We start from the raw sequence: 27,453 nt of genomic DNA, 5'->3' as shown, positions 1-27,453 counted from the left end.
GTGTAATGTTAATGGCACGATGATGGCCCTATCTGCACAATGCTGATGCAGTGAAGAAAACCCAAAATCAAACAAAGATTGACACTCCCTCAGGATGTCTACGTAAACCTTATAGCATGTGAGCAAGCCTCAAAATATGCATGAAATGTTCCTAAAATGTGCCAAAGTTTCTATAAACATATACATAGTTATCAACACACTAGGAGGATAGCGTAATTTGAGACAGTCAAAAGAGCAGCACGAGGAGAAGATAACAAGGGGGTGAGAGTTAAGAGAACCTGCTCTAATACCAATTGTTGGAGCGGAGGTAAAGGTATCAACACACACACAGATGTAGTAAGCAAGGAGAGATAGAGAGAAGCACAACAACTTTCAAAATAGATTGATGAGAATGAGTGAAGTAATATGATAAGGTCACTTATACACACTCATAAGAACATGTACACACGCTCTTATGAGTGTGTATACACACTATTACATATACCCCAAGCATGTACACATGCTCTGGGGAAAAAACCTCCTTAGGAGGTGGCGCCTACGTCAACACATCACTACCATAAAATTGGCTACAATTAGATGGTGGGCTTTTGGATGCACACAATCATGTGTTTATTAGATAATGGGGTTTTGGATGCATGCAATCATGTGTTTGTTAGATAGTGGGCTTTTGGAAGCATGCAATCAAAGGCAATCACATGTCCATTAGTTTTTGGAAGCATATAATCAAAGGCAAATAGTCGTGGTGGTGGCCATGCAAAATAGGAGCTCGTTGTTTGCATCCATCATTCTCCTCTTCTACATCCTCAAGGGCAAGGTCTAGGTCATCATGGGGGGCCTTGCCATCATCACCATTCTCCTCCACCATTATCTCATGGAAGCATCTCATGGAAGCATCTCCTCTTCTACATCCTCAAGGGCAAGGTCTAGGTCATCATGGGGGGCCTTGCCATCATCACCATTCTCCTCCACCATTATCTCATGGAAGCATCTCATTGAAGCATGCAATAAAGTAGTGGTAGTGGTGGTGGCCATGCAGTAGGAGTTCCTTGCATCCATCATTCTCCTCTTCTACGTCCTTAAAGGCAAGGTTCATGGGGGGGCCTTGCCATTAGTGCCATTCTCCTCTACCATTATCTCATGGTCTTTCCTAATGTCCTTGACAAAATTAGCTATTCTTTTCCATGCACATATAAGAGAAATGGTACACACATAACACTTGGCGAAAGGCTAGGTGGTTATGTGGACTTGAAAAATGCTGGAGCCACATGCTACTTCTGTGTCAATAGTTGTTCATGCAGCTTGAAGTTCGTAAAAGTGTATTGGCTTGTATAGAGTGTGATGATGTAGAGAACACTTTTAATTACAAGCCACTTGGAAGTAGTCTTGATCATTACACTTGACCTGAGGGATTTTAGCATATCAAGATCTTGATGGGATGCAAATCAACCTTCAGGAACATCAAAATGACTTTGAGTTTTTAATTTGTTTTATGATGCAATCGATGAGACGCTAAAGGCTACAACTTAAGAGGCCACTCAAGCCTGGATAATTGAAGGAGTATTTGCATAGCAAGTAAGGAAGGTCGGTCGCTTGAGGATAGGGTTATTGCGACTCAGGTGGCACAATGTTAGGCCGATGTATAAAAGTACAGGAGGGACTATAAGTAAGGAAGGTTAGATCGCTTGAGGATAGGGTTATTTCGACTTAGGTGGGACAATGTTAGGCTGATGTATAAAAGTACAAGAGGGACTATAAGTAAGGAAGGTTAGATCGCTTAGTACAAGAGGGACTATAAGTAAGGAAGGTTAGATCGCTTGAGGATAGGGTTATTTGTGACTCAAGTGGGACAATGCTAGGCTGATGTATAAAAGTAGAGGAGGGACTCTAAGTACACCAAGCATTCTAGTACTATTGCATTCTTTTTATATTTCACTCTTTCCCATTCTAGGTCGGTTAGGCTAACTAATTTCAAAAACATAAAAAAAGATTCGATTAAAATCAAATACGCCTCACCTTTAGTTTCTCACAAACTTTTAGTTTTAATGAATCTCGATGTGGGTGCTGGAGAGGCTTTCCTCGCTTCTCTCTTCGTCGTCTCTCAGCGAACCAAGCAACGCAGGCTCAGGCAATGGTGAAGAAGACCCGACGGGCAGCGCAATCGTTATGCGGCCGCCGCCGCAGCAGAGGACGGAGAAAGCACGGCTCATCAAGAAGCTCAAGGGCTACTTCGACCTCGCGAAAGTGGAGATCGACAAGGCGATCCGCGCCGAAGAGTGGGGTCTCCCAGCCGACGCCCTCCACCACTACCAAGCTGTGCAGGTCATCCTGGCCGAGGGCCTTTCAACACCGGCTAACAGGTTGCTTTCATATCCATTTCAATCCAAGCGCCATATCAGGCTAACGTAAGATGCATACCAGCACACTGTTGTTTCGAAACGGTAATCACAATGGTGGTTATTAAACATCATCTTTTCAAGTATATGCATGAGATGTAGTACCTTGCAACAAAAGCCAAGATGGCATTGGTGGGCAAGTCGGACATCAGTCTAGCAGATGCATGTGCCACGTGGCAATCGTCCATCTGGTAGTCCTCTGGAGTAGGTCGACAGCATGTAAGCAGGCCAACCAACACATCTGGGTGTTATATATACGCACGTTAGAAAATCGTCATTTTCATCTGCAATTCTCAACGCTGGTTCTTCTACAGGGCGTGTCTCTTAGAACGTGGACTGGCCAAGGAGATCTTCAGCAGTGTTGAGCTGCAAGTTGTCTTCTACAATCTTAGGCATGTGTTGTTTTGGTTCTTTGTGCATAATGCATAACAGTAGATTTAGGACTCGTGTGCTATTGCGTTGCTTTCTTCTCTCTCTCTCTTCTCTCAAACTCTAGCACATAGGTACAAGTGTTCTACATAAGGAGTGTAGACCGATGGAAGTCCCTGAGGAGGTGCCAATGTTAGTGGTGGAAGAGTCGAAGCTGGGTACCGGATTTTATCTCAGATGACCAGCAGAGTCCCAAGGAGGCACTAACGCCAACATTCACGTATCTCTCTTTGAATCTAGCACGGAGGAGGAGGAGACCAATGGCACAAGAGTTTTTGAGGGAGCAAAGGACTCTCCCATGTCAGCAGTGCATCCATTTGCAAAGGAGAGCCAATAGTTCTAGTGGAGGCAATAGTAGCAGAAGAGCTGGAGAGTTAGAAGATGAGTCTTCGCAAAGTTGTGGTTAGAAAAGGAGCAAAGGTGCATGGTTTGTTCGTTTAGTAGCAAGAGGGGATGCCATATGTACACCTTAATCCAGTGCCATGTAGTTATAATTATTTGTTCAAGTCAAGACCTTACTTTGCCCATGCTGAAACAAGTGTCGTCGGAAGCTTTGCCATGGAGTTGTGAAATTCAATTTCTTGGTTATGGGTGTGCTAGCCCATCCTTCGCATCCTCACTCTGTTGTCACACCAGAATGCTTTCATGTCTATGGGTGTGGAGGGAGAGCTCTATCCGCCTAAATAGAGGCAAGAAGAGGGTTCCCTTCATTGTGGTTCAATCTCACAAGAGGTAGGTAGAAGGTGTTAGCTCATAATGGAGCTGAACTCACACGCACACAAATGCTCAATGAGAAGAACACAAGGGTGTAGAGCGAGAGAATGGCTAGCTCAAAGGGGAGAGAGATGAAGCTCTCCGCAAGTACAAAAGAGAAAGTAGAAATGAGCAACAACCCTAAACAATGGATGTAGTTGCTTATATACAAGCTAATCCTAAGGTGTCCATTCTGTTAGCAGTCATCTCCTGTCTGTATATTTACACCAGGGCCTCTGTTGTGGGTGTGTGCCCGATTTAGGTGTTCTCTCATTTTTCCCCACTCCCCATATTTTTTCCCTATTTCTACCAGGTGTGGGAGGCTGTCTTGTGGTTCTGGGATTGATCCAGTTGATAGCCGATTGCTCTTGCTGCTCCTCGTCTCTCTTTGTAGCTGGTCGATTGCACACGTGTGCTGGCCGACTGGGATTTCTGTAGGTCGGGTGTCTTTTAGATGGTGTCGGTTGTCCTTGCTGTTGGTCGACTGGATAATAGGGGCCATATAAAATGGCCCCTTGCCCCCACACATCATGTATTCAGTTTTCGGGATTTTCTTGTGTATATATAGCAGAGTTACATGCCTCTCTCTCTCTCTCCTTCTCTATTGCCGTGTTTTTCTGCAGTGCACTTACTCTTGAGTTTTCAGATTTTGTCTTCATCTCCGTTGCATATTTTGACATGGTATCAGAGCTCTAGGCTCTTTGAAACCGGCCTCTGATAGTAACCAGAGTGCGGTAGACTAGCAGTCACCCGTCCACTTGTAGTCTAGATGTGAAAAGAACACAGATTGGAGCTAGAGTGCCCAAATCTGAAAACACAGCGACATTTGTTGGCCCCAAAGCTTGGTGCCCCTTGCGGTATTTCTTTATTCAATTATAATAAAATGAATGGCTGAGTACAACACAAAGATCAGCCAAGAGTTTACACCTGTATATCCAATCTGACGGCCCACAAATCCTTCTTAGCACAGAGGATCTATGCACACAGATCTGTGTCTCCAAATAACACACTGTGCCTCCCTCTGATCAGCCAAGATCACTAAGCAGGCCAGCCATGGGCATACATCTGGCATAACTCAAGTGCATGATACATCATCTCAGCTCAAACATACATGTGCTGTCCAAACTCTGTCTCAACCCTTGTCAATCTGCCATACCCCTCCTCTCACAAGGGGCCAGATAACTCATATCTGCAACAGACATCAAGCAGTAGAAAGAGAGATAGATGAACAGAAACAAGGCTTACCAAGTTCAGCTCGTGAAACAGCACTGGAGGAAGCAACAGCACCAATCTGTACTTGCAGGCACTTGTATCCACAACCCTGCTTCACACATGTGCTTGTACTTGCCTATACCCTCCTCTTGATGTTCACTCTTATGCTGTCCTTGAAAATACAGATATGAAAATCAGCACTGTACCCGTCTGTACCACCTCGGGATACGTGCCAGGAGTTGTACTTGCACAATCAGCCTGCTGTCCTGATTCTGGTCGCCTGAATCTGAGTAACCAGGCCTGTCCAGCAGCTGTCTGCACCGCCTGCAGCAACTGTACTTGCTGTACCTGGCTGCCCGTACACTGTACGGCAGCCGTACAGTACTGTACTTGCTGAAAACCTGACTGTACAGCCTGTACAGGTCCTGTGCGCAGCCAGCCCAGCAGTGAAGAAGACCCACAGCTTGTACCAGAGAGAGAGAGAGAGAGAGAGAGAGAGAGAGAGAGAGAGAGAGAGAGTGTACTTGCACAGATCTGGCCGTACAGTGCTGTACGGCTGATTTACACTCAGAAAAACAGCAACAGCCCTCCAAAATCTGCAGTCGACTTGCTCTTCCACTTCTCCACGTTTTGTGTACATGCGCTTGAAGGCTCCTCCATGACTCCTTTCCCAAAAGCTAGAGAGAGAGGGAGGAGAGAGAAGCACTTACTCCAAAAGTGGAGTGGCCCTCCTCCCCAAATAATCCCTAGGGCCCCAAACTTTAATAAGTCCCTAGGGCCACTAAGGCCTAGGGGCAAACTTAAATAAACATTAAAGTTTAATGTTTCTAGTTCCCCCCTTCACACCTAGGGATGTCCACACATCTTAAACTCTGTCCGGGCACCCCCCATGTGAATCATAAAATATTCTGACTCTGCAACCACCATGCCCACACTTGTACTGTTCCATTTTCACAGGGCCATGACATACCCCCCTCTTGAAAAATGGCAAGCGTCCTCGATTGCATTCTGGTGATGCATCAAAATATCCAAAGTGAAATATACAATATGGCAAGATCAGCGTCCCAATCTCTCTAAGCCATACACATGTATCAACATTCACTGCAAACCAATGGCATAGTAATAGTCCAAGTTGTATACCACTGTGAACCATACATATCCACAACAATCTCATGTGACTAGTACACATATATCATAGAAGTCCCATAAACAGATGTACTGTCAGCCTCAGTACCTTCGGGTGAGATAAAATCTGCACCAAGCGACCTCTAGATGTCATCTGAGCCTGTCTGTATCAAGGGAGTGGAGGTGCTACCCCCCACTTGAGCATCAGGTAATGCCCCAGACCCATGCTCTGCTGAACCTGAATGAGCCACAATAAGAGTCGGCTCTAACTCAAAGGCATCGAGATAAAGCTGCAAAACCTGAGGTGAATCTGTTAAGTCACCTTCCTCCATCCACTTCGCATCCATCGGTGAATAGTTCTTGAACTTCACAAGATAGCGACGGGAAACTTTACCTCGTACCTTCCTTTCTTTATGTGCCAGTATCTGCTCTGGAATCAGAACCTCATCAAGTTCCTCAACTTCCGGCTGAGCCTCATCTGATACATCCTCAGGCACATCCCCACGGAAAGGTCTAAGAAGACTCACGTGAAAAGCATTGTGAATCCTCCAGTGATCTGGTAACTTCAAACGATAGGTTACCTCACCAATCTTTTCCAAAACCTGAAAAGGCCCATAATATCGCATGCTCAACTTAGGGAATAAGCGCTCTTTACCCTTCATCTTCTTGAGTCTAGCCTTTTCAAAGCGCAAAAGAACCCAATCACCCAATGCAAACTATAAATCACGTCTGTGACGGTCTGCGGCTTTCTTTTGCTTCTGCTGAGTTTTCTGGAGGGCCAACTTAACTCTCCGATAAGCTTCATCCAAGCTCTCCACATACTGATCAGCCTCAAAGATCTTATCCTTTGTATGCAAAATGGGTGGTACTTTCTTCCCTCCTTCTACAATCTCAAAAGGCGCCTTGCCTGTCGAGCTATGTACAGTGTTGTTATATGCAAACTCCACCAAAGGAAGATACTTTTCCCATTGTTGCTTGTGCTCTGACACATAACACTTGAGAAGATCCAACACTATAGAGTTAGCCTCTTTTGACTGACCATCTGTCTGTGGATGAAATGATGATGAAAACTTGAGAGTGGTACCCATGTTGTCAAACAACCCTCTCCAAAACAAACTCGTCATCCGTGGATCACGGTCACTAATGATAGACGTAGGCAAGCCATGATACTTGAAGATGTTCGCCATGAACAACTTCACCATATGATCCACTTTAATTGTCTTCCTCACGGGAATGAAATGTGCCTGCTTACTGAACCTGCATATGATAGTCCAGATGCCATCATTTCCCGTTTGTGTCCGTGAAGATCAAATACAAAATCCATGGCAATGCTCTCCCAAGGTCTATCCGGAATAGGTAAAGGCTGTAATAACCCTGGTGTCTTCTGACGGTCAAACTTTACCTTCTGACATACGATGCATTGCCTCACAAAGGCATCAACATCTCTTCTTAAGGTTGGCCAATAAAAGAAAGTCTCCACTGCTTTGACCGTGGTGTCAATCCCTCTATGACCTGCATACGGTGGAGCATGACTTTCAATCATAACCTTGAGTCGCGATGGCCTGGTAACACACAGTCTGCCATGCATCAATAAAAACCCATCTCTGAGAGTGTAATGCTCATGCCGTTGACCCTCAGACATCTGATCATACAACCTTTCAAAATCCTCATCATGGGCATACTGCTCTTTCATTTCATCAAGCTCATGATGATAAGCAAGTGAAACTGCAGAGACCTGTGGCTTGCGTGACAAAGCATCTGCCACTACATTCTTTTTGCCTTCCACATGCACAATCTGAAAGTGAAACATTGACAAAAAGTTTGCCCAACGCATATGCTTCTCTGAAAGCTTAGTCTGCGTGAGGAAATAACGCAAGGTCTGATGATCTGTCTATACAGTGAAATCAGCCCCAAGCAAGTAGTGTTTCCAAGTAGAAAGAGCGTGAATTACAGCCAACATCTCTCTCATACACCTGTAAATGCTTCTCAGCATCTTGCAAAACTCTACTCTCATAGGCTATAACATGTCCCTCTTGCATGAGAACTGCACCAATGCTACTTCCACATGCATCACACTAGACAACAAAAGCCTTTCGGAGGTCCGGTAACACCAATACTGGGTCCGAAGTAAGCTTTTCTTTGAGCTTTTTGAATGCTGTAATTTCGCGATCAGCCCATCTAAACGGAGTTGCTTTCTTCGTCAAAGCATGAAGAGGCGAAGCAATTTCAGCAAAGTGCCGTATGTAACGCCTGTAATAGGAACACAATCCTAAAAAGCTGCGTACATCATGCACGGTCCTCAAAGCTGGCCAATTAAGTATTGCTTCCACCTTTGCTGGATCCATACGGACTCCATGACCAGACACAATATGCCCCAAGAAATGTATCTCTTGCAAAAAGAACTCACTCTTCTTGCCATTAACCACCAACCTATGGTTTCTGAGTTCTGCAAACACAATGGCCAAATGCCTTCTATGCTCTTCCTCAGTTCGTGAATGCATAATCATATCATCAAAGAATGTGCCCACAAACTCTCTATGAGGCCTGAAAATCCTGTCCATCATTCTGTTAAATGTGGCAGGCTCATTTGTCAAACCAAAGGGCATAACCAAGAACTCATACAATCCAAACGTGGTTCGGAATGTTGTCTTATGCACATCCTCGGGTCTAATGCGTATCTGATGATACCCGCTTTTCAAGTCAATACGACTAAAAACTGTGGAGCCCTGTAAGCGGTCCAAGATATCATCGATCCTCGGCATGGGGAATCGATTCTTGATGGTATTCTTATTCAGCGCCCTGTAATCTATACACATGCGCCAAGAACCATCCTTGTTCTGCACTAAGAGCACAGGTGAGCAAAAGGGTGATGAGCTAGGTTGAATCAACCCCTTATTTAGAAGCTCCTGCACCTGACTCATAATCTCTTCCTGTTGGGCTGCACTAACACGATACGGCAGTCTATTCGGTGGAGTACTACCAGGAATCAGATCTATAGCATGATCTTCTGGCCTCTCAGGAGGTAATTCTCCTGGCAATGACTCGGAAAAACAGTCTTGATACCCACTTAAGAAATCAGCCCTGTCCTTATCTAACATTGACAAATTAGACTTAGACTCATCATCCTGTGCATCCTTTACATAAATCAAGTACGCGGAAAGATGCTTTTTCATTACTGATGAAATCGCCGAAGCGGATACAATAGGAACAGATTCCCCTTTGAGTTTTACATCCAATACATGCTCTTTCCCTCTATGAGTCAGAGTAATTTTCCTATTGTAAGTATCCACCACCGCATGTACCCTGTGGCACCATGGCATCCCCAACAAAACATCACAGCCATCCAAAGGCATGATGAAAAACTCTTCGCTGTCCACATAACCCTGCAAATGAAGCCGAAGCTTCCCAATGATAGGAGTAACGGGTTCTGCATACCCTGGACAAGCCATATTAGCCTCATGTAACGGCCCCATCTCCTCTGCGCGAATCCCCAATCGGCCAGCCAAATCTGGTGAAATGAAGTTGGCTCTAGCACCTGTGTCAAAGAAGATCAAAGCATTCTGATCTCTCACTTTGCCCCATGCCCTGCACAACTCTGTAGCTTCACCACCTAGCTGCTCCCCCACAAGATCAGGAACTAAGCCTGCAGAAGGCTTTGGTTTCTTTGGCTTGGGCTCTCCTTTATTGTCAGGGTCGTTTTTGGACATTCTTTTGGGACAATTGAATGACATATGCCCCTCTTCAGTACAGTAAAAACACTTTTGAGCATCTCTCAAAGCCTGTCTTTCCTCAGAAGTCCTCTTGGGCATTGGCAACTTCTTATACTTTGTCTCTGAAGACCCTTTAGCATCACGAGAAGCATGCCCAAATTTTTCAGCTTTCTTGCTCAATTTCTTACTGCCTTTAAACCCAGATGAACCACCTGTGAGTAACGCATTAGCTGTCATAGCATTTTCAATCATCTGTGACATGTTCGTTACTCTTGTCTTTATACAATAATCTCGTACCTCTTTGGGCAGCCCACAACAATACTTCTCTACCTGCTCAGATAATGGCACGGCACGATAAGAAGTCACTGGGAGTAGAGCTTCCCAAAACTTCTTGTTATAATCCTCCAAACTATCACACTTTGAAGCATCCAACTTGTGCCATGCGGTCATAACATCCACCTCAAATGTAGATGTGAGCCATACGGAAGAGAAAACCTGTTTGAATTGGACCCATGTGGTGGGTGCTATGCCCTGCAAAAGAAGAGTAGACCACCACTGCAAAGCATTGCCCTTGAGAAAAGTGGCAGCTTTTCTCACCTTAGAGGACTCTGTGTAATTCCCACCAGAAAAAGCAGCATCAAACTGCTGTAAAAAGGTAAGTGCCTTCAATTTATCCTTGGCCCCACTGAAAATGTCAAACTTCACTGCAGCTCCCCCTTCCTTGTAATCCTTCGCCTTTCCCATAGGCGTTAGATTATCATATGGAAGTGGCTTCGCAAGATTGCTGCCCCCAACATTCATACCCATCATTGGGTCAACATTTCCCATTCCCACACCAGGCATACCATACATTCCAGCCATGTTTCCATACATTCCATTATGCATACCTGGCTGCATGCCTCCAAACATATTGCCTTGCATCCCAGGTTGCATGCCTGCAAACATATTTCCAGCCATACCGGACTGCATACCACCATACATATTCCCTTGCATGCCAGGCTGAAAATTGGCTCCAAAAGGCCCATACATACCCATGCCTCCTTGAGGATAACCCCCAGTCATGGATTGGAACACCGAGCCACCACCAAAATAACCTGGATGCATATTCTGCTGAGGAATAGGTGGCTGTCCATAGAAGGAACTCTGAGAGTTTGCACCATAAGCATGCTGCATATTCGGAAACTGGCCAAAAGGTGGTTCCTGTGGGATGGCACCACTATGATCCTGTGGAAGATTCTTCGAACGAACCTTCTTCTTCTTTTTCTGGGGCTCTGTGCGGGGCTCTGTGCGAGATCTCAAAAATTCAGCAAATCTCTCGCTTTGTGTGAGCTGCATAAAAGTATCCATAACACTAGCCAAGCGATCTTTGAACCGAGCATCATCATCCTCTTTACCATGCACATCTTCTGGCTGTGTTACATCCTCATAAGGCTCAACATCAGCAGCCTGTTCTCCTGCAAAAATATCCTCAGATACATCTCTCTCAGGAGAAGTCTCTTGCTCTTCTTCTTCATGATAGAAGTACTCTTTCTCTGTATCAGACATGTTTGCTGAATTTTCAGCGATGGCTTTCTTCAAAGCAACCACGAGCTCACTCCCTTCAGAAAGTTGATGATTGATCCCGGCAATGGAACCTTGAAACCGGCCTCTGATAGTAACCAGAGTGCGGTAGACTAGCAGTCACCCGTCCACTTGTAGTCTAGATGTGAAAAGAACACAGATTGGAGCTAGAGTGCCCAAATCTGAAAACACAGCGACACCTGTTGGCCCCAAAGCTTGGCGCCCCTTGCGGTATTTCTTTATTCAATTATAATAAAATGAATGGCTGAGTACAACACAAAGATCAGCCAAGAGTTTACACCTGTATATCCAATCTGACGGCCCACAAATCCTTCTTAGCACAGAGGATCTATGCACACAGATCTGTGTCTCCAAATAACACACTGTGCCTCCCTCTGATCAGCCAAGATCACTAAGCAGGCCAGCCATGGGCATACATCTGGCATAACTCAAGTGCATGATACATCATCTCAGCTCAAACATACATGTGCTGTCCAAACTCTGTCTCAACCCTTGTCAATCTGCCATATCCCTCCTCTCACAAGGGGCCAGATAACTCATATCTGCAACAGACATCAAGCAGTAGAAAGAGAGATAGATGAACAGAAACAAGGCTTACCAAGTTCAGCTCGTGAAACAGCACTGGAGGAAGCAACAGCACCAATCTGTACTTGCAGGCACTTGTATCCACAACCCTGCTTCACACATGTGCTTGTACTTGCCTATACCCTCCTCCTGATGTTCACTCTTATGCTGTCCTTGAAAACACAGATCTGAAAATCAGCACTGTACCCGTTTGTACCACCTCGGGATACGTGCCAGGAGTTGTACTTGCACAATCAGCCTGCTGTCCTGATTCTGGTCGCCTGAATCTGAGTAACCAGGCCTGTCCAGCAGCTGTCTGCACCGCCTGCAGCAACTGTACTTGCTGTACCTGGCTGCCCGTACACTGTACGGCAGCCGTACAGTACTGTACTTGCTGAAAACCTGACTGTACAGCCTGTACAGGTCCTGTGCGCAGCCAGTCCAGCAGTGAAGAAGACCCACAGCTTGTACCAGAGAGAGAGAGAGAGTGTACTTGCACAGATCTGGCCGTGCAGTGCTGTACGGCTGATTTACACTCAGAAAAACAGCAACAGCCCTCCAAAATCTGCAGTCGACTTGCTCTTCCACTTCTCCACGTTTTATGTACATGCGCTTGAAGGCTCCTCCACGACTCCTTTCCCAAAAGCTAGAGAGAGAGGGAGGAGAGAGAAGCACTTACTCCAAAAGTGGAGTGGCCCTCCTCCCCAGAATAATCCCTAGGGCCCCAAACTTTAATAAGTCCCTAGGGCCACTAAGGCCTAGGGGCAAACTTAAATAAACATTAAAGTTTAATGTTTCTAGTTCCCCCCTTCACACCTAGGGATGTCCACACATCTTAAACTCTGTCCGGGCACCCCCCATGTGAATCATAAAATATTCTGACTCTGCAACCACCATGCCCACACTTGTACTGTTCCATTTTCACAGGGCCATGACACTCTTGATAGATCTTGGGAACTGTGTGAGCAAGAGGGGGGCTGTTGTGTTGTTGATTGGTGGACTGTTTTGGACCATTTGGGAAGAGGAGAAGCAAGAGGAAGGCGGGCTGATTTGCTGGACAGCCACTTGCAGGTTTAAGTTCTTTTTTTTTCCCACCCACCCACCCTTTTCAGTTACACCCCCGCAATGGCAGATTTACTGGAGATGGCTGAGAAGCATGTGAAGATCCCGACACTCCCCACGTTCCTAGTGGACCGTCAGTTGGACGGGAACAACTACGGCATATGGAAGGTAATGATGGAATCTATTTTGGAGTCTTATGACCTTGCTGATTTCATTGCTGTTGGGGTTTCACGGCCGGAGTTAGAGGAAGGGGAGTTACCCTCGATTCGGAAGGAACGCGAGGCACGTGCACAGTTATGGGATCGTGTCAATGCCAGGGTCCGTTCTTTCATTTTTCTCAATTGTACACCACAGTAATCAATCATATCAAGCATATGACGCTGGCCAGAGATATATGGCAGCATTTGGTTTCTCTTTACAACAGGGTATCGCCCATGAAGAGGATCTCCTTGGAAGTACAGATGCGGATGATGAATCCTGCAAAGTCATCGATGATGCAGGAGCACATCAACAAGCTGTAGGCTCTTCAATAGGAAGTTCTTCAAGCTGGGAAAGAGATATCATCGGAGGATATGGCCATCATGTTGCTATCGCATTTGCTCTCTCACTACTCAGCATTTTACACTTCTTTGATTACCAGTGGGGGCAGACTCAGCACTATCACATGGGAGGAGCTTGTGTCCATAGTCTTAGACCAGGAGGAAAGATTCACGAACCCTCCACAGGGCGGAGGTTCGGAGGCCTTAACTGGCCAATGGTTGAAAGGTCGGAATAATAACAAGAAGGGCAAAGGGAAGGCTTCATTGGAGAAGTCTTCTGAGAAGAAGCCTGATGCAGACCGAGAGAAACTGGAGGCTGTCACAAATCCCTATATTCTAGAAACATGCGGATGCGTGTCAGGCCTAGAAACATGCGGATGCATGTATGTATTATACCTGGGCATGTGTATGGATCATATGAGTGGATGCATATGAGTCCAAGGACATGGCAGGACATTTGTGGACTTTCGGGCGGTGCCCGTGTGGATTCCGGCCATGTACACATGGTGTGTTATGATGGCAGGCAGAATATTTTCAAGTACAAGAATGATGATAGGTGGTTCTCCAAGTTTACATGTGCACAATGCATAAATGATGCATGCCATAACTTTATTTTACTTTGTGTGACATTGTCTTGCTGCCTGGACAATGCTTGTTATTTTGGCTTGTGAAGTCCGAGGGACCGGGGACGCCCGGGCACCTTGTGGACACGTGTGTGCACTCCTGCTTGGGCCTAAAACTGTGGGCTTATGGGTTTTGCAGGTGGTAAGTGCGTCCACACTCAATTTACAGCTTATTTCATTTACTACTAAAGTTTATTGGTTTGCAGGTCCACACTCATTAATAAGTGGCCGGACAACTTATAATGCGTTCGCATTTGGTTGGACCAAAATTAATGAAGTCCGGGACAGCTTATGGCCATTTCCCATTTGGTTGGACCTAAACTTATACAAACAGGACAAATGGAGCACTATGGGCTGGACACCTACCTGGACACCTTATGGGGGACACATGTCAGCCAGTTTGTGCACCCACCAAGCCCCTTAGGTGGCACTGGAGAAAGGCGCCTCCCTCAAGAGGCCTTTTGGGCTGTTTTATTCATCATTCAACACATTGGAGAGCTGATTGAAGCTTTGGGAGTTGCTACAGGGCTGGTTGCTTGCTTCCCGGACTCACACAAGCTTGGATAATGATCCCCACACTCTTCTAAAGGGCTGGTTGGTAAATTTCAGACCTGTATTTTCTGGTTATTGCGAGTTTTGGGCTGGTTACAGGTGTCCAAAGTCAACTTGGACAATACAGGACAGCTCTAGGGACCTCCACAGGGCTGTAGGACCCATTACAGGTGGATTTCTCGCGATAGAAAGTTGCTGTTTTGGACTGGTTATTGCACAAAACAGGCCGGACAGCAATGGAATATGTGAGCATGGATGTGTCTCAAGGATTCCTGGTGTAACAGGTGCCTAGGGCAAGCATTGGGGACACTTGCTCGCGGAGAACACAGGTTTCTGGATCAGTTTCTCGCGTGGAAACAGGACCAAAAGATCCATTTACATCCTGTGCAGGGCGGAGTACCTGTGAGGATTGTGATACTCTTGTGCAGGGCGGATGTACCTGTGAAGAGGCTTATGCAAGGCGGATGTACCTGTGTGTAGGGCGGATGTACCTACAGATTCTCTTGTTTGAAATGTATTCATTCATGATGTATTTGGAAGAATCAGGTGCAGGCTGGTGGTGAATCCCCAGGCACCCGTAAACTTGTACTTGCAGACTCTTTTGGTAATATAACCTAAAGGGGGGGGGTCAGCCTATCATCGGCCCCTTTATGTGGTGTACTGTCATTTTCAGCTTTGTGGTTGTAATGCTCAAGTGTTAAGTGCTCAGAATCTTGTTCACATTTATACGATTCCAATACACGCGTCCGCCTCCCGTTACATTGGTATCAGAGCTCAGTTTTTCTCCTCATTGGAAAACGGTCTGAGGCTTGGAATCATAAGTGGTGACCTGATTTGAGTATCATGGACAGCCACATTTCTGACAGTGTGGAGAACACACAGGACCGTGAATTTCATGGTACAAGGGATGCAAGAGATGCTGCAGGCAATGATGTCTATGGAGATGCAGGTACTCATGACACTATGCATTCTGATTTGGAATCTTTGAGGCGTCAAGTGCGACGCTATAGGGCTGAAACCGAAGAGCTTAGGTCATTGAAAAATGACCCGGATGTACAAAGGGTGTTGGCTGCGAAGGCAAAGGCTTCGGTCCATGAAGTCACTTTTGAAGCAATTGCAAAGGAAATGGATGTTGAGAAACCCCGAGAGCTTGCACTTGCATACCTAATGGTTAAGGGTGATGTATACACTGAAGCAGATGGTAGTTTGGCTTTCAAGAAGCCACCCCTCATGGCTGCCCATGGTGATGCACATGATGCACAACAAGCAGAAAGAGCACAGCAAGTGCCAAATGCTGAAAGGACAAGAGTCCCTGGTGCTAGGCTTGATGCAGGTCAAGAGAAGAGTAAGGATGAGGGATCCTCTACTCATTCCCGCTTTGCTCCAAGAAGACATGTCCGTTCTCGTGTTGAGCTTTCCACTCATTTGGAGAGTGTGACTCAAGAGAGAAGGAAGAGGGATCGTGAATCTTCATCGCGGCATCATCATCATGCAGATGAACAGGATGTACATAGGGATGCATATAGAAGGAAGAAGCCTCGAGAGTTCAAGTCCGGTGACAAGGATGTAAAGTTTGAAAACTTTCAGGGACGGATGGACTCTACCAAAGCACTTGCTTTCATTAGACAGTTTGAGATAGCTTTTTGCAATGAAGACTTTTCGGAAAAGTCTATGCTCAGGCATGTGGGAATGCATCTCAAGGATACGGCAAGTGATTGGTGGCTTGCAAAAATACTTGATGGAAGTGCTGCCCCAACTTGGTCTTCTTTCAAAATTCAGTTTTATGATCAATTCTTACCACCAAACTTTGCAAAGGGTGTACGCAAGGAGTGGGATTGGCTGTCCCAAGATGAGGGAGAGTCCGTTGCTTCATACATAGCAAAGTTTTGGAAAGTCCTTCTCAAGGTTACTCCCTTCATGAAGATTGGAGAGGACGAGAAGAAGAGAAAGTTTGAATCGGGGCTCCATCACATCATCCAACAAAGCTTGGGAGTGTACCCAAATAAGACCATACAAGAGCTTATACACTCAGCCATGATTGCGGAGAACTTGCACATAAAAGCACCCACAAATAAGCCATTTGCAGGTCAAAACAAGAGCAAATTCAGGGCTGGTTATGACCAGAAAAAGGGTGGACAGCCACCTAAGAATGCTCCCAAAGATGGCCGAGATGCAAAGGATGACTCCGAAAAGAAGCCGGGGGGTAAACGTCACAATTTTGGGCTCTCAAAACAGCAATTGGAAGAATACAGGAAGGCTGGAAAATGCTTTAAGTGTGGCAGTAAAGATCATATATATCCTAAATGCCCACAGAATCCTAAGAATGCTGAGCCTAATGTGCAAAAGCCTCTTGTGAATGTTGTACCCGATGTGCAGGGTAATACAGGGCATGAGCCCAAGAGTAGAGTCATATGCAAGGCTTGGGGCAAATTGAAGGATCAGCCCGCTTTGTTTCTTTTTGATGATGCTTCCACAGATAACTTTATATCCGTACAGATGGCTGCCGCCATAGGTCTTAATGTGGAAGACATGGGAATGCAAATGAATGCAGATGCCGCCTTTGAGGGCAAACAGGTTGATGTAACTCCGGTCATTGGTAAGCTCCGTGTACATATACAGGACTACCTCGACTATGAGAGCTTTCTAGTGGCTCCTCTTACAGGTTGTGATGTTTTGTTGGGGATGCCCTGGCATCACCGTTTAGAGCCTGTTAAGGCTTACAAAGAGAAGAAAATCAGCTTTGTACATAGAGGCCGTGAGCACTCTATAGATGCTGGTACTACTGGAAGTACCATACCTCTTGTAAGCCATGTACAAATTAATAAGGCAATAAAGAAATCAGCTTGTTCTTACTTGGTTTTTGTACGTGATACCATTGAGCATTCTAGTGTTGATGTTAGTACATTAGATCAAGACAAGCTTAACTTTTTGAATGAGTTCAAAGATTGTTTTGCGAATGCTTTGCCAGCAAGGTTGCCACCAGAGAGGCCGGAAGATCATTGCATAGATCTAATTCCCGGTAGCTCTCCACCTAATAGACCACCATACAGGGTGAGTGCTAGTCAACAAGAAGAGATTATGGCACAGGTGAATGAACTTTTGGAAAAGGGTTTGATTCGACCTAGTTCCTCGCCATATTGCTCGCCGGTACTTCTTGTTCAAAAGAAGGATGGTACTTACAGGATGTGTGTTGATTACCGTGCCCTCAATAAGATAACCATCAAGAATCGGTTTCCCATTCCGCGTATTGATGACATCTTGGACAAGCTTGAAGGTTCGGCATGTTTCAGCCGAATAGACCTCAAGAGTGGGTATCATCAAGTGAGAGTGGCACCTCAAGATGTACATAAGACTGCATTCAGGACAGCCTTTGGTCTTTATGAGTTTTTGGTGGTGCCTTTTGGCCTTACAAATGCACCCGCTACCTTCAACAGGATGATGGACAGGGTGTTCAGAAAGCATAGAAAGTTCACAGGTATATTCTTTGATGACATTATTGTATTCTCAAAGAATGAAGCCCAACATCGTGAGCACCTGGCTATTGTGTTTAAAGAGCTTAAGGAAAATCAGCTCTACATAAATGCAAAAAAGAGTGAATTCTTCCTCCCAGAAATTCACTATCTTGGTCACATTGTATCAAAGGATGGTGTGCGCATGGATCCCGCAAAGATACAAACCATGCAAGAATGGCCAGAGCTGAAATCAGTCCATGAAGTGAGGAGCTTCCTTGGTTTATGTGCTTACTACAGGAGGTTCGTCAAGCATTTTGCTTTTATTGCCGCTCCGTTACATGACTTAACGAAGAAGAAAGCAATCTTTAAATGGACACAAGAAGAGAGAGATGCCTTTCAAAAGTTGAAGAGTGCAATCATCTCGGGACCGGTACTCATTATTCCGGATTTGCACAAACCTTTTGTTGTGGAATGTGATGCAAGTGGGGACTGCATAGGGGCTGTTTTGAACCAAGAAGGACATGCCATTGCCTATGAGAGCAGACGCTTGCAACATGCAGAGCTTCACTTACAGGTTTATGAGAAGGAGTTGTTGGCTGTAATTCATGCCCTTACTATTTGGAAACACTATCTTTTAGGGGCTGATTTTATGGTCAAAACTGATCATCAAAGTTTGAGATACTTTTTGACTCAAAGTAAGCTCTCAGAGAAGCATATGAGATGGGCAAATTTCCTCTCAATGTTTCATTTTCAGATTTTACACACTCCAGGGAAAAAGAATGTGGTGGCGGATGCCTTATCTAGACGACCACAGGTTCATGCTATTACAGTTGCATACCATGAGGACTTATCGGATATGCGTAATACTTATCATCTGGATGAGGATTTTGCACATGTATGGGCTGATTTGCAAGAGGGTATTGCTGTCCCATCTTATGTCATAAGAGATGGATATCTCATGATGCAAAATCGTATGTGTGTGGTAAAGAACCTTCGCCATAAGGTTATGGATGAGTGCCATGCTCCTCCATATGCAGGTCATAGAGGCATTTTGGCCACAGCACAAGCTTTGGAGAGGTATTTCTTTTGGCCACATATTCGCAAGGATATTGAAGCATATGTGCGTGAATGTATGGTATGTCAAAAGGTCAAATTTGACAGACATAAAGCACCTGGATTGCTTCAACCTTTGCCTATACCAAATGAACCATGGGAAAGCATTGCTATGGATTTCATTATGGATTTGCCAAGGACGCCACAGGGAAATGATGCTATTTGGACCATTATTGACAGGTTTAGCAAGCAGGCACATTTCATTCCCGTGCGCAAGACAATAAAGCCAGATCATATGGCTAGGATGTTTTTAGCACAGATATTCAAACACCATGGCATGCCTAAATCTATTGTGGGGGATAGAGATCCTAGAACCACAAGCTTATTTTGGCGCACATTGTTTGACAATATGGGTACAAAGCTGAACTTCTCATCAGCTTACCATCCACAGACAGATGGGCAAAGTGAAATAGCAAATTCAGCCGTCCTCAACTTGCTGAAATCTTATGTATCCGACCGCAAATCGGATTGGGAGAAGTATTTACCACTTGTGGAATTTGCCTACAACAACACGGTACATACTTCTACGGGCAAGGCGCCCTTTGAGATTATCTATGGCAAGGTGGTACTACCACCCATCCTTCGTACAAAGGATGAGATTTTTGCAGCAGATGAGTATGTCAGAGACTTGGATACTGCATTTGCACAGGTACGGACAGCCATAGAGAGGTCTCAAACCAAGAATAAAAAGGCAGCAGATAAGCATAGAAGGGATGTACAATTCAAACAAGGTGATTGGGTCTTGCTGAAATTTGAAAAGGCACGCCTTCGGAAGAGGCCAGGAAAAGAGGGAAAGTATCCTAAACTTTCCAACAGGTACTATGGACCTTTTCAGATCTTGGAGAAGATCAATGATGTTGCATTTCGGCTTGTACTCCCAGATCATTGGAACATGCATAATGCTTTTCATGTGAGCCTATTGAGGCCTTATGTGGGACCGACACCGTTTGAGCCGGTTTTGGAAGACCCACCCGAGGTGGATGAGCTGGAAGAGATTCTTCAACCTGAACAGATTGTTTTTCACAAGGTACCTACTTCGAGGATTACCCAGATCTTTTGAAGGCCTATCTGGAGGCTTTTCAGTTGCGGTCAACTGATTAGAAGCCGGGGGGATGTCACAAATCCCTATATTCTAGAAACATGCGGATGCGTGTCAGGCCTAGAAACATGCGGATGCATGTATGTATTATACCTGGGCATGTGTATGGATCATATGAGTGGATGCATATGAGTCCAAGGACATGGCAGGACATTTGTGGACTTTCGGGCGGTGCCCGTGTGGATTCCGGCCATGTACACATGGTGTGTTATGATGGCAGGCAGAATATTTTCAAGTACAAGAATGATGATAGGTGGTTCTCCAAGTTTACATGTGCACAATGCATAAATGATGCATGCCATAACTTTATTTTACTTTGTGTGACATTGTCTTGCTGCCTGGACAATGCTTGTTATTTTGGCTTGTGAAGTCCGAGGGACCGGGGACGCCCGGGCACCTTGTGGACACGTGTGTGCACTCCTGCTTGGGCCTAAAACTGTGGGCTTATGGGTTTTGCAGGTGGTAAGTGCGTCCACACTCAATTTACAGCTTATTTCATTTACTACTAAAGTTTATTGGTTTGCAGGTCCACACTCATTAATAAGTGGCCGGACAACTTATAATGCGTTCGCATTTGGTTGGACCAAAATTAATGAAGTCCGGGACAGCTTATGGCCATTTCCCATTTGGTTGGACCTAAACTTATACAAACAGGACAAATGGAGCACTATGGGCTGGACACCTACCTGGACACCTTATGGGGGACACATGTCAGCCAGTTTGTGCACCCACCAAGCCCCTTAGGTGGCACTGGAGAAAGGCGCCTCCCTCAAGAGGCCTTTTGGGCTGTTTTATTCATCATTCAACACATTGGAGAGCTGATTGAAGCTTTGGGAGTTGCTACAGGGCTGGTTGCTTGCTTCCCGGACTCACACAAGCTTGGATAATGATCCCCACACTCTTCTAAAGGGCTGGTTGGTAAATTTCAGACCTGTATTTTCTGGTTATTGCGAGTTTTGGGCTGGTTACAGGTGTCCAAAGTCAACTTGGACAATACAGGACAGCTCTAGGGACCTCCACAGGGCTGTAGGACCCATTACAGGTGGATTTCTCGCGATAGAAAGTTGCTGTTTTGGACTGGTTATTGCACAAAACAGGCCGGACAGCAATGGAATATGTGAGCATGGATGTGTCTCAAGGATTCCTGGTGTAACAGGTGCCTAGGGCAAGCATTGGGGACACTTGCTCGCGGAGAACACAGGTTTCTGGATCAGTTTCTCGCGTGGAAACAGGACCAAAAGATCCATTTACATCCTGTGCAGGGCGGAGTACCTGTGAGGATTGTGATACTCTTGTGCAGGGCGGATGTACCTGTGAAGAGGCTTATGCAAGGCGGATGTACCTGTGTGTAGGGCGGATGTACCTACAGATTCTCTTGTTTGAAATGTATTCATTCATGATGTATTTGGAAGAATCAGGTGCAGGCTGGTGGTGAATCCCCAGGCACCCGTAAACTTGTACTTGCAGACTCTTTTGGTAATATAACCTAAAGGGGGGGGGTCAGCCTATCATCGGCCCCTTTATGTGGTGTACTGTCATTTTCAGCTTTGTGGTTGTAATGCTCAAGTGTTAAGTGCTCAGAATCTTGTTCACATTTATACGATTCCAATACACGCGTCCGCCTCCCGTTACAGAGGCCGAGAGGACCTGCAATGATTGTGGCGAGAAAGGCCGCTATTGGAGGAAGTGTCCTAAGCGGACTAGGAAGAGTCCTGATTCTTCAGCTTCAGCTGCAAAGGCTCTAGCCTTTGTGCACTTAGAGATGATGGACTTAGATGCTTCATCTTCTTCGAGCGAGGAGAGAGTTGGCTTCACCGCAAAGGATACTTGGGAGTGGATTCTTGACAGCGGTGCTTCTAGGCATATGACTCCTTCCCGTGACTTCTTTTTGGATCTGAAACGGCAGTCAGGTCGCGTTTTCATTGGCGACAATTCCATAATTCCGATACTCAGTGAGGGCCGGATGGAGATCATTCCTGACGGCAAGGGGGGTAAGCATTCCTCCTGTGTGCTTTACGTCCCAGTACTTGGTTTTCATCTATTGTTAGTGCATGAGGTATGCAAGACTGGCTACCGGGTGGAGTTTGAGGAGCATTCAGTTGCTCTATGGGACCACGAGATTGGCCAGGTTGTTTGGGAAGGCGGCGTGGAGAATGGTATCTACAAACTCTCCGCACTCTCCTCATTGATAGGTTCTCAAGTTGGTGACTTGTGGCACTTTTAGTTTGGCCACTTAAATGTGGATGGGCTGCGGTGAGCTTTCCGGGACCAAATGGTGGTTGGCTTGCCAGATGTTGGTAGTAGGCAAGGACGTTGCAGTTATTGCATACGTGGTAAGCAGCACAAGGAATCCTTTCCGAAGCAGGCTACCAGGCGGGCTTCGAAACCGTTGGAGTTGGTACACACTGACTTGTGTGGACCTATGCAGACACCATCCTTGGGAGGATCTCTATACTTCATGGTGCTCGTTGATGATTGTTCCAGATTCACATGGGTCTATTTCCTTTCTCAGAAGGACCAAGCTTTTGCTCGGTTCAAGGAGTGGCATGTGATGGTGGAGAAAGAGTCTGGATTGCAAGTAAAGACTCTCCGGGTTGACAAAGGAGGTGAATTCTCTTCAAATGATTTTGTGAGATTTTGTGCAGATCATGGCATCAAGAGAGAACTGGCCAATATAGGTTCGCCATCAGAGAATGGAGTGGTAGAACGCAAGAACAGGACTGTGGTGGAGATGGCGAGGACAATGCTGGAGCATCGTGATCTTCCTCGTCCACTTTGGGGAGAGGTGGTGGCTACGGCTGTCCATATCCTCAATCGGTCTCCGACGACTTCAGTACCTAACATGACTCCCTTTGAGGCATATTTTAGCAGGAAACTTGATGTCTCCCATTTCCGTGTGTTTGGGAGCGATGCGTATGTACACGTTCCGAAGAAGCAGAGAGGGAAGCTCGACTCCAAGTCCCAAAAGCTTATATTTGTGTGATATAACTCTCTTTCCAAGGGATACAGGTTGTTTGATCCAGAGAGGAATGAGATTGTTGTCAGCAAGGATGTGGTCTTTGATGAGCATGTTCCGATTTCCACTGTTGATGAGCTGCCACTTCTTGGAGACCTAGAGGATTCTGATGATGATTCCCAGTATATTGTTCCAGTTGGACAACCATAGTCAGCTCAGGAGGTTGAGCCCGCAGCTGGAGTAGAGCCCCCGCAGCAGTAGGAGGCTCCGCGTTCAGTTCGAGTACCCAGGTGGTTAGTGTACACCCTTTGGGAGTCGGGTGTCACGGAGCTTCCCTCCGAATGGACCACAGAGGATGGACCTCGAAGATCGCACAGAGTCCGTGACAAAAGTCATTCAGCGGAGCTTTTACAGGTAAACTATGCTTTGATGTCTCGTGTCATGCGGCGGGACAAAGAGTCCACTTCCGTCAAGGAAGCCCTTGCACAGGATATGTGGAGGAAAGCCATGCAGGTGGAACTGGATGCCATTGAGAAGACGAACACTTGGGAGTTGGTACCGAGGTTGTCAAAACGGTCAGTCATTGGTGTCAAATGGGTCTTTAAGACCAAATATGCGTTAGATGGGTCGGTGGACAAACACAAAGCCAGACTCGTGGCTAAGGGTTATGCTTAGCGGCCAGGCATCGACTATGAGGATACCTTTGCACCGACAGCGAGGATGACCTGATTCGGACCGTTGTTGCCCTTGCTTCTTCTCAGAGGTGGCCTGTGTATCAGATGGATGTCAAATCTGCGTTCCTTAATGGTGACCTGCAGGAGGAGGTGTATGTTGAGCAACCTCCAGGCTTTGTGGTTCCAGGATCAGAAGGGATGGTTTAAAGGTTAAGGAAGGCCTTGTATGGTCGTAAACAGGCTCCTAGGGCTTGGAATCAGAAGATTGATTCCTTCTTTCTCCGGATTGGATTTTAGAGATCGATTGCAGATCCCAACCTGTATCTCTTTCGGGAACACGGCATGGTTACGTTAATCATCCTTTATGTGGATGATCTCATTCTCACCGGCGGTCATGTGGAGCACATTGGAGTGATGAAGGCTGCCTTGTCAAAGGAGTTTGAGTTAACCGACTTAGGCTTACTCCACATCTTGGGATTGTAGATCTGGCAGACCCAGAGGGGGTTTTTTGTTTCTCAGCAGCGGTATGTTCATGAGTTGCTTGAGGCCTTTGGGAAGGAGAATTGCAAGCCTATTACGTCGCCGATGGACCCTTGTAGACATGAGGTCGAAATTTTATTGGCAAACTGAAGGACTGGTTGCGCGTTCTGACGCGCTCCCCTGAACTTGTCTTCGAGTTGCTCAAGGTAGTGGGGTGGTAGAAACCGCTGCTTAAGGTCGCGGATGAACTCGTCCCACACATAAGCTGCCATATCTACTCTGGTGTGGGCATGAGCCCACTGAGTCCACCATGGAATGGCCTCACCTTCCAAGTACAAATTGGCTAAGATTACTCTGTCAGTATCTGTTTTCCTCACTGCGGCAAAGTAAGCTTCGAATTGATGTAACCATGAATAAAGAGTTGTGGGATCGAGTTTACCATTATACTTACTGAAATTCATTTTCTCGGGATATATACATATACATATATGTATATATACATATACATATATGTATATATACATATACATATATGTATATATAGATATATATATATATACACACACACACACACACACACACATACATACATACATACATACATACATACATACATACATATATATATATATATATATATATATATATATATACATATACATATATACATACAATATATATACACACACACACACACACACACACACATACATACATACATACATACATACATACATACATACATACATATATATATATATATATATATATATATATATATATATATATATATATGTGTGTGTGTGTGTGTGTGTGTGTGTGTGTGTGTGTGTATATATACACGTTTTTTATTATTAAAAAAATGGCGTTTTTTATTTTGGCTTGATAAAAACGACGTATTATACACGTATTATACTTTGCCGTATTATACGTCCCGTCCCGTACCTAGCTGCTATGTTGAGGATCAGTAATCGGGGTGGGGGGGCGTGGCTCTCTGAGTCGTCGCCAAGCAGTGGCTGCATCTTTGCTCATGAGCATGTGGTAGATGTCCCAGTATTGAGCCTCCTCATATGTGCGTCGCTTACGGCGTGTAAGAGACCGCATCTGTCTACTGGCTTGCTGCTGTGTTATTTCCCCTTTCGCTATTTGGGCTCGGAGATGTCGATGAAGTTCTCTGCACTCATTATCATACCATCTATTCTGGGGCATGTCCCCGGATCTAGGTGGCTTCCCTGTCTGGAGATGGTGTGGAAAGCTGTAGCTAGCTGCTGTGTGCAATATGTGCGAAAGCTGGGCCGTCAGTACATCGATGGGTGCTGGACGGTCCATACCAAAGAGGCCATCATGTACTTTTGAATCATAAACGTCTGCAAGCTCCCGGGTAAAGTGGAAGATGGTACGAGATGCCTGAGTGGTCGGGGGTGGCAGATCAAGAGAGCTCCTAAGAGAAAAAGCCAAATAAGTATGGTCCGCACCAATGGGGCATGTAGGGATAGTGAAAGAGTCTATCAGGTGTGTGCTCACCCGCGAGCCCAATATGTAGTCCACAGTGCTGCTGCCTCTTGATGATGGGAAACATGTGAGTCTTTCCGATTCTGGCCATTGTGACATCCCGTTATAAATAACGAGATGGTGTCTAGCTCCCAGGTCCAGAAGGTGCCCATAACCTGTACTGTGTGGCCCACTGTCCTGTGACATCCTCCTGGTCCCTGCATCTACAGTGTCTAGTGCCTGTAGGATGAGGGGATCTGTGAAGTCGAATGATTCACACTGTCGATTCTGTGTGCGTGCATTGAGGTCCCCCATCAGGATAACCTCCCCCATGGTCGAATAGTGTAGGATATCTACGGATAGAGTGGCGTATGGAGACTCACTAGGAAGGGCCCCTCTCTCCTCTCCTCTCCTCTCCTCCAATCTGGTCCTCCATGTGACTTGTGTTGAATCTCGACCCCTTCGGCGGGAAGTAGCATATTGCCAAGTAAATTGTTCTCACCTCTGAGAGCTGTAGGCTAATCCACATGTAGCGTGCCTCTGGGTCTCTCGACACCGCCCTGATACGCTGGTGTAGTACTCGTCTGAATAGTAGAGCGATCCCACCTGAGCCTCTGGAAGTGCCCTGTCGCATCCCTTGTCTATACACTGATTCCCACTGGTACCCTGCTACCCGTGGTAAGCCTCTCTCTGGGCTTTCATGTGTCTTTGTTAGAAACATGATGTCCCGGTTCTCCATAACCTCCTCTAGTCTGCCTGGATGTGTCCATAGAGCCCCATTGCAGTTCCAAACTGCTGCATATATCTCCTTGTGCTTCTTGATAATTTCATGTGTCCCATAGGCCATATGGCGCTATGCCACCATCTTGCCCTCTATGTATACATGGCCGTCTCTGTAATGTGCCTTTTTCCCTTCAGCCCGTGCTGCTTTAATTTGTGGCATGCATGATTTCCTATGTTGTCTCTGCATCCAGGTTAGGTCATCATCAAAGTAGATGGGGTCCCTTGGTAGGTTTCTTAGAATAACTCTGTGTCTCATGAAGGTTTGCCTGCTCACTTCGTCTGCGAACTGTAGCACTAGGGCTTTACTTTGGGTGGGTTCCTTGGGTGGGGCTGTCCTCCATATCTTGGTGAATGGAAGTGGTGCATCCTCCGCATGGCCTAACTTTATGCATAAGTTTTGGCCGTCCGCCTCAGGGCTGCACCCCTCTGTCTCTGGAATACTTGTCACGCGTATGTTCAGGTGAGAGAGAGAGAGAAAGAAAGAAAGAAAGAAAGAAAGATATATTAACGTCTACGAGAGGCCAAAGTCGGCCTATGAGACAAAAAATAATACAACTGTGTTCTTCCGGTCATCGGAAGAAAAGAAACAAAAGAAAAAGTGTGCATGTGTCCAAAGTTTCAACCATGTGACATCTGATACACTATCTGGAAAAGAAAAGAAAGGACTGAAGGTAAGTATCTAGCCCTACAATACATCAGTAGGGAGCATCCAGAAGCAGCAACTAGGGAGAGTGGGAAGCTAATGCTACTAGTCAAAATGGGGTACATGAGTACATGGATACATGAATACATGAATATGGGGGAGTACAAAAGAGAGAGAGAGAGAGAGAGAGAGAGAGAGAGAGAGAGCTGTATTAACGTC

At 45.8% G+C, this 27,453-nt stretch overlaps 1 protein-coding gene across 1 annotated transcript in view; it reads left to right on the top strand.

Annotated features, from left to right (window-relative positions):
* Window positions 1–2,018: 2,018 nt before the first annotated feature.
* LOC147639492 (uncharacterized) overlaps window positions 2,019–27,453 on the top strand; it is a 40,548-nt gene continuing 15,113 nt past the window's right edge. Inside the window, exon 1 of the mRNA XM_086791895.1 lies at window positions 2,019–2,357. Within this exon, the coding sequence (XP_086648021.1) occupies window positions 2,053–2,357 (305 nt within the window). The 5' untranslated portion in view covers window positions 2,019–2,052. The remainder of the gene's footprint in view (window positions 2,358–27,453) is intronic.

The sequence above is a fragment of the Cibotium barometz genome, chromosome 4, assembly GCF_041138505.1.
Source record: "Cibotium barometz isolate CiBa-2024 chromosome 4, ASM4113850v1, whole genome shotgun sequence".
Classification (NCBI taxonomy): domain Eukaryota; kingdom Viridiplantae; phylum Streptophyta; class Polypodiopsida; order Cyatheales; family Cibotiaceae; genus Cibotium; species Cibotium barometz.
This window is presented reverse-complemented; position numbering and strand designations above follow the sequence as displayed.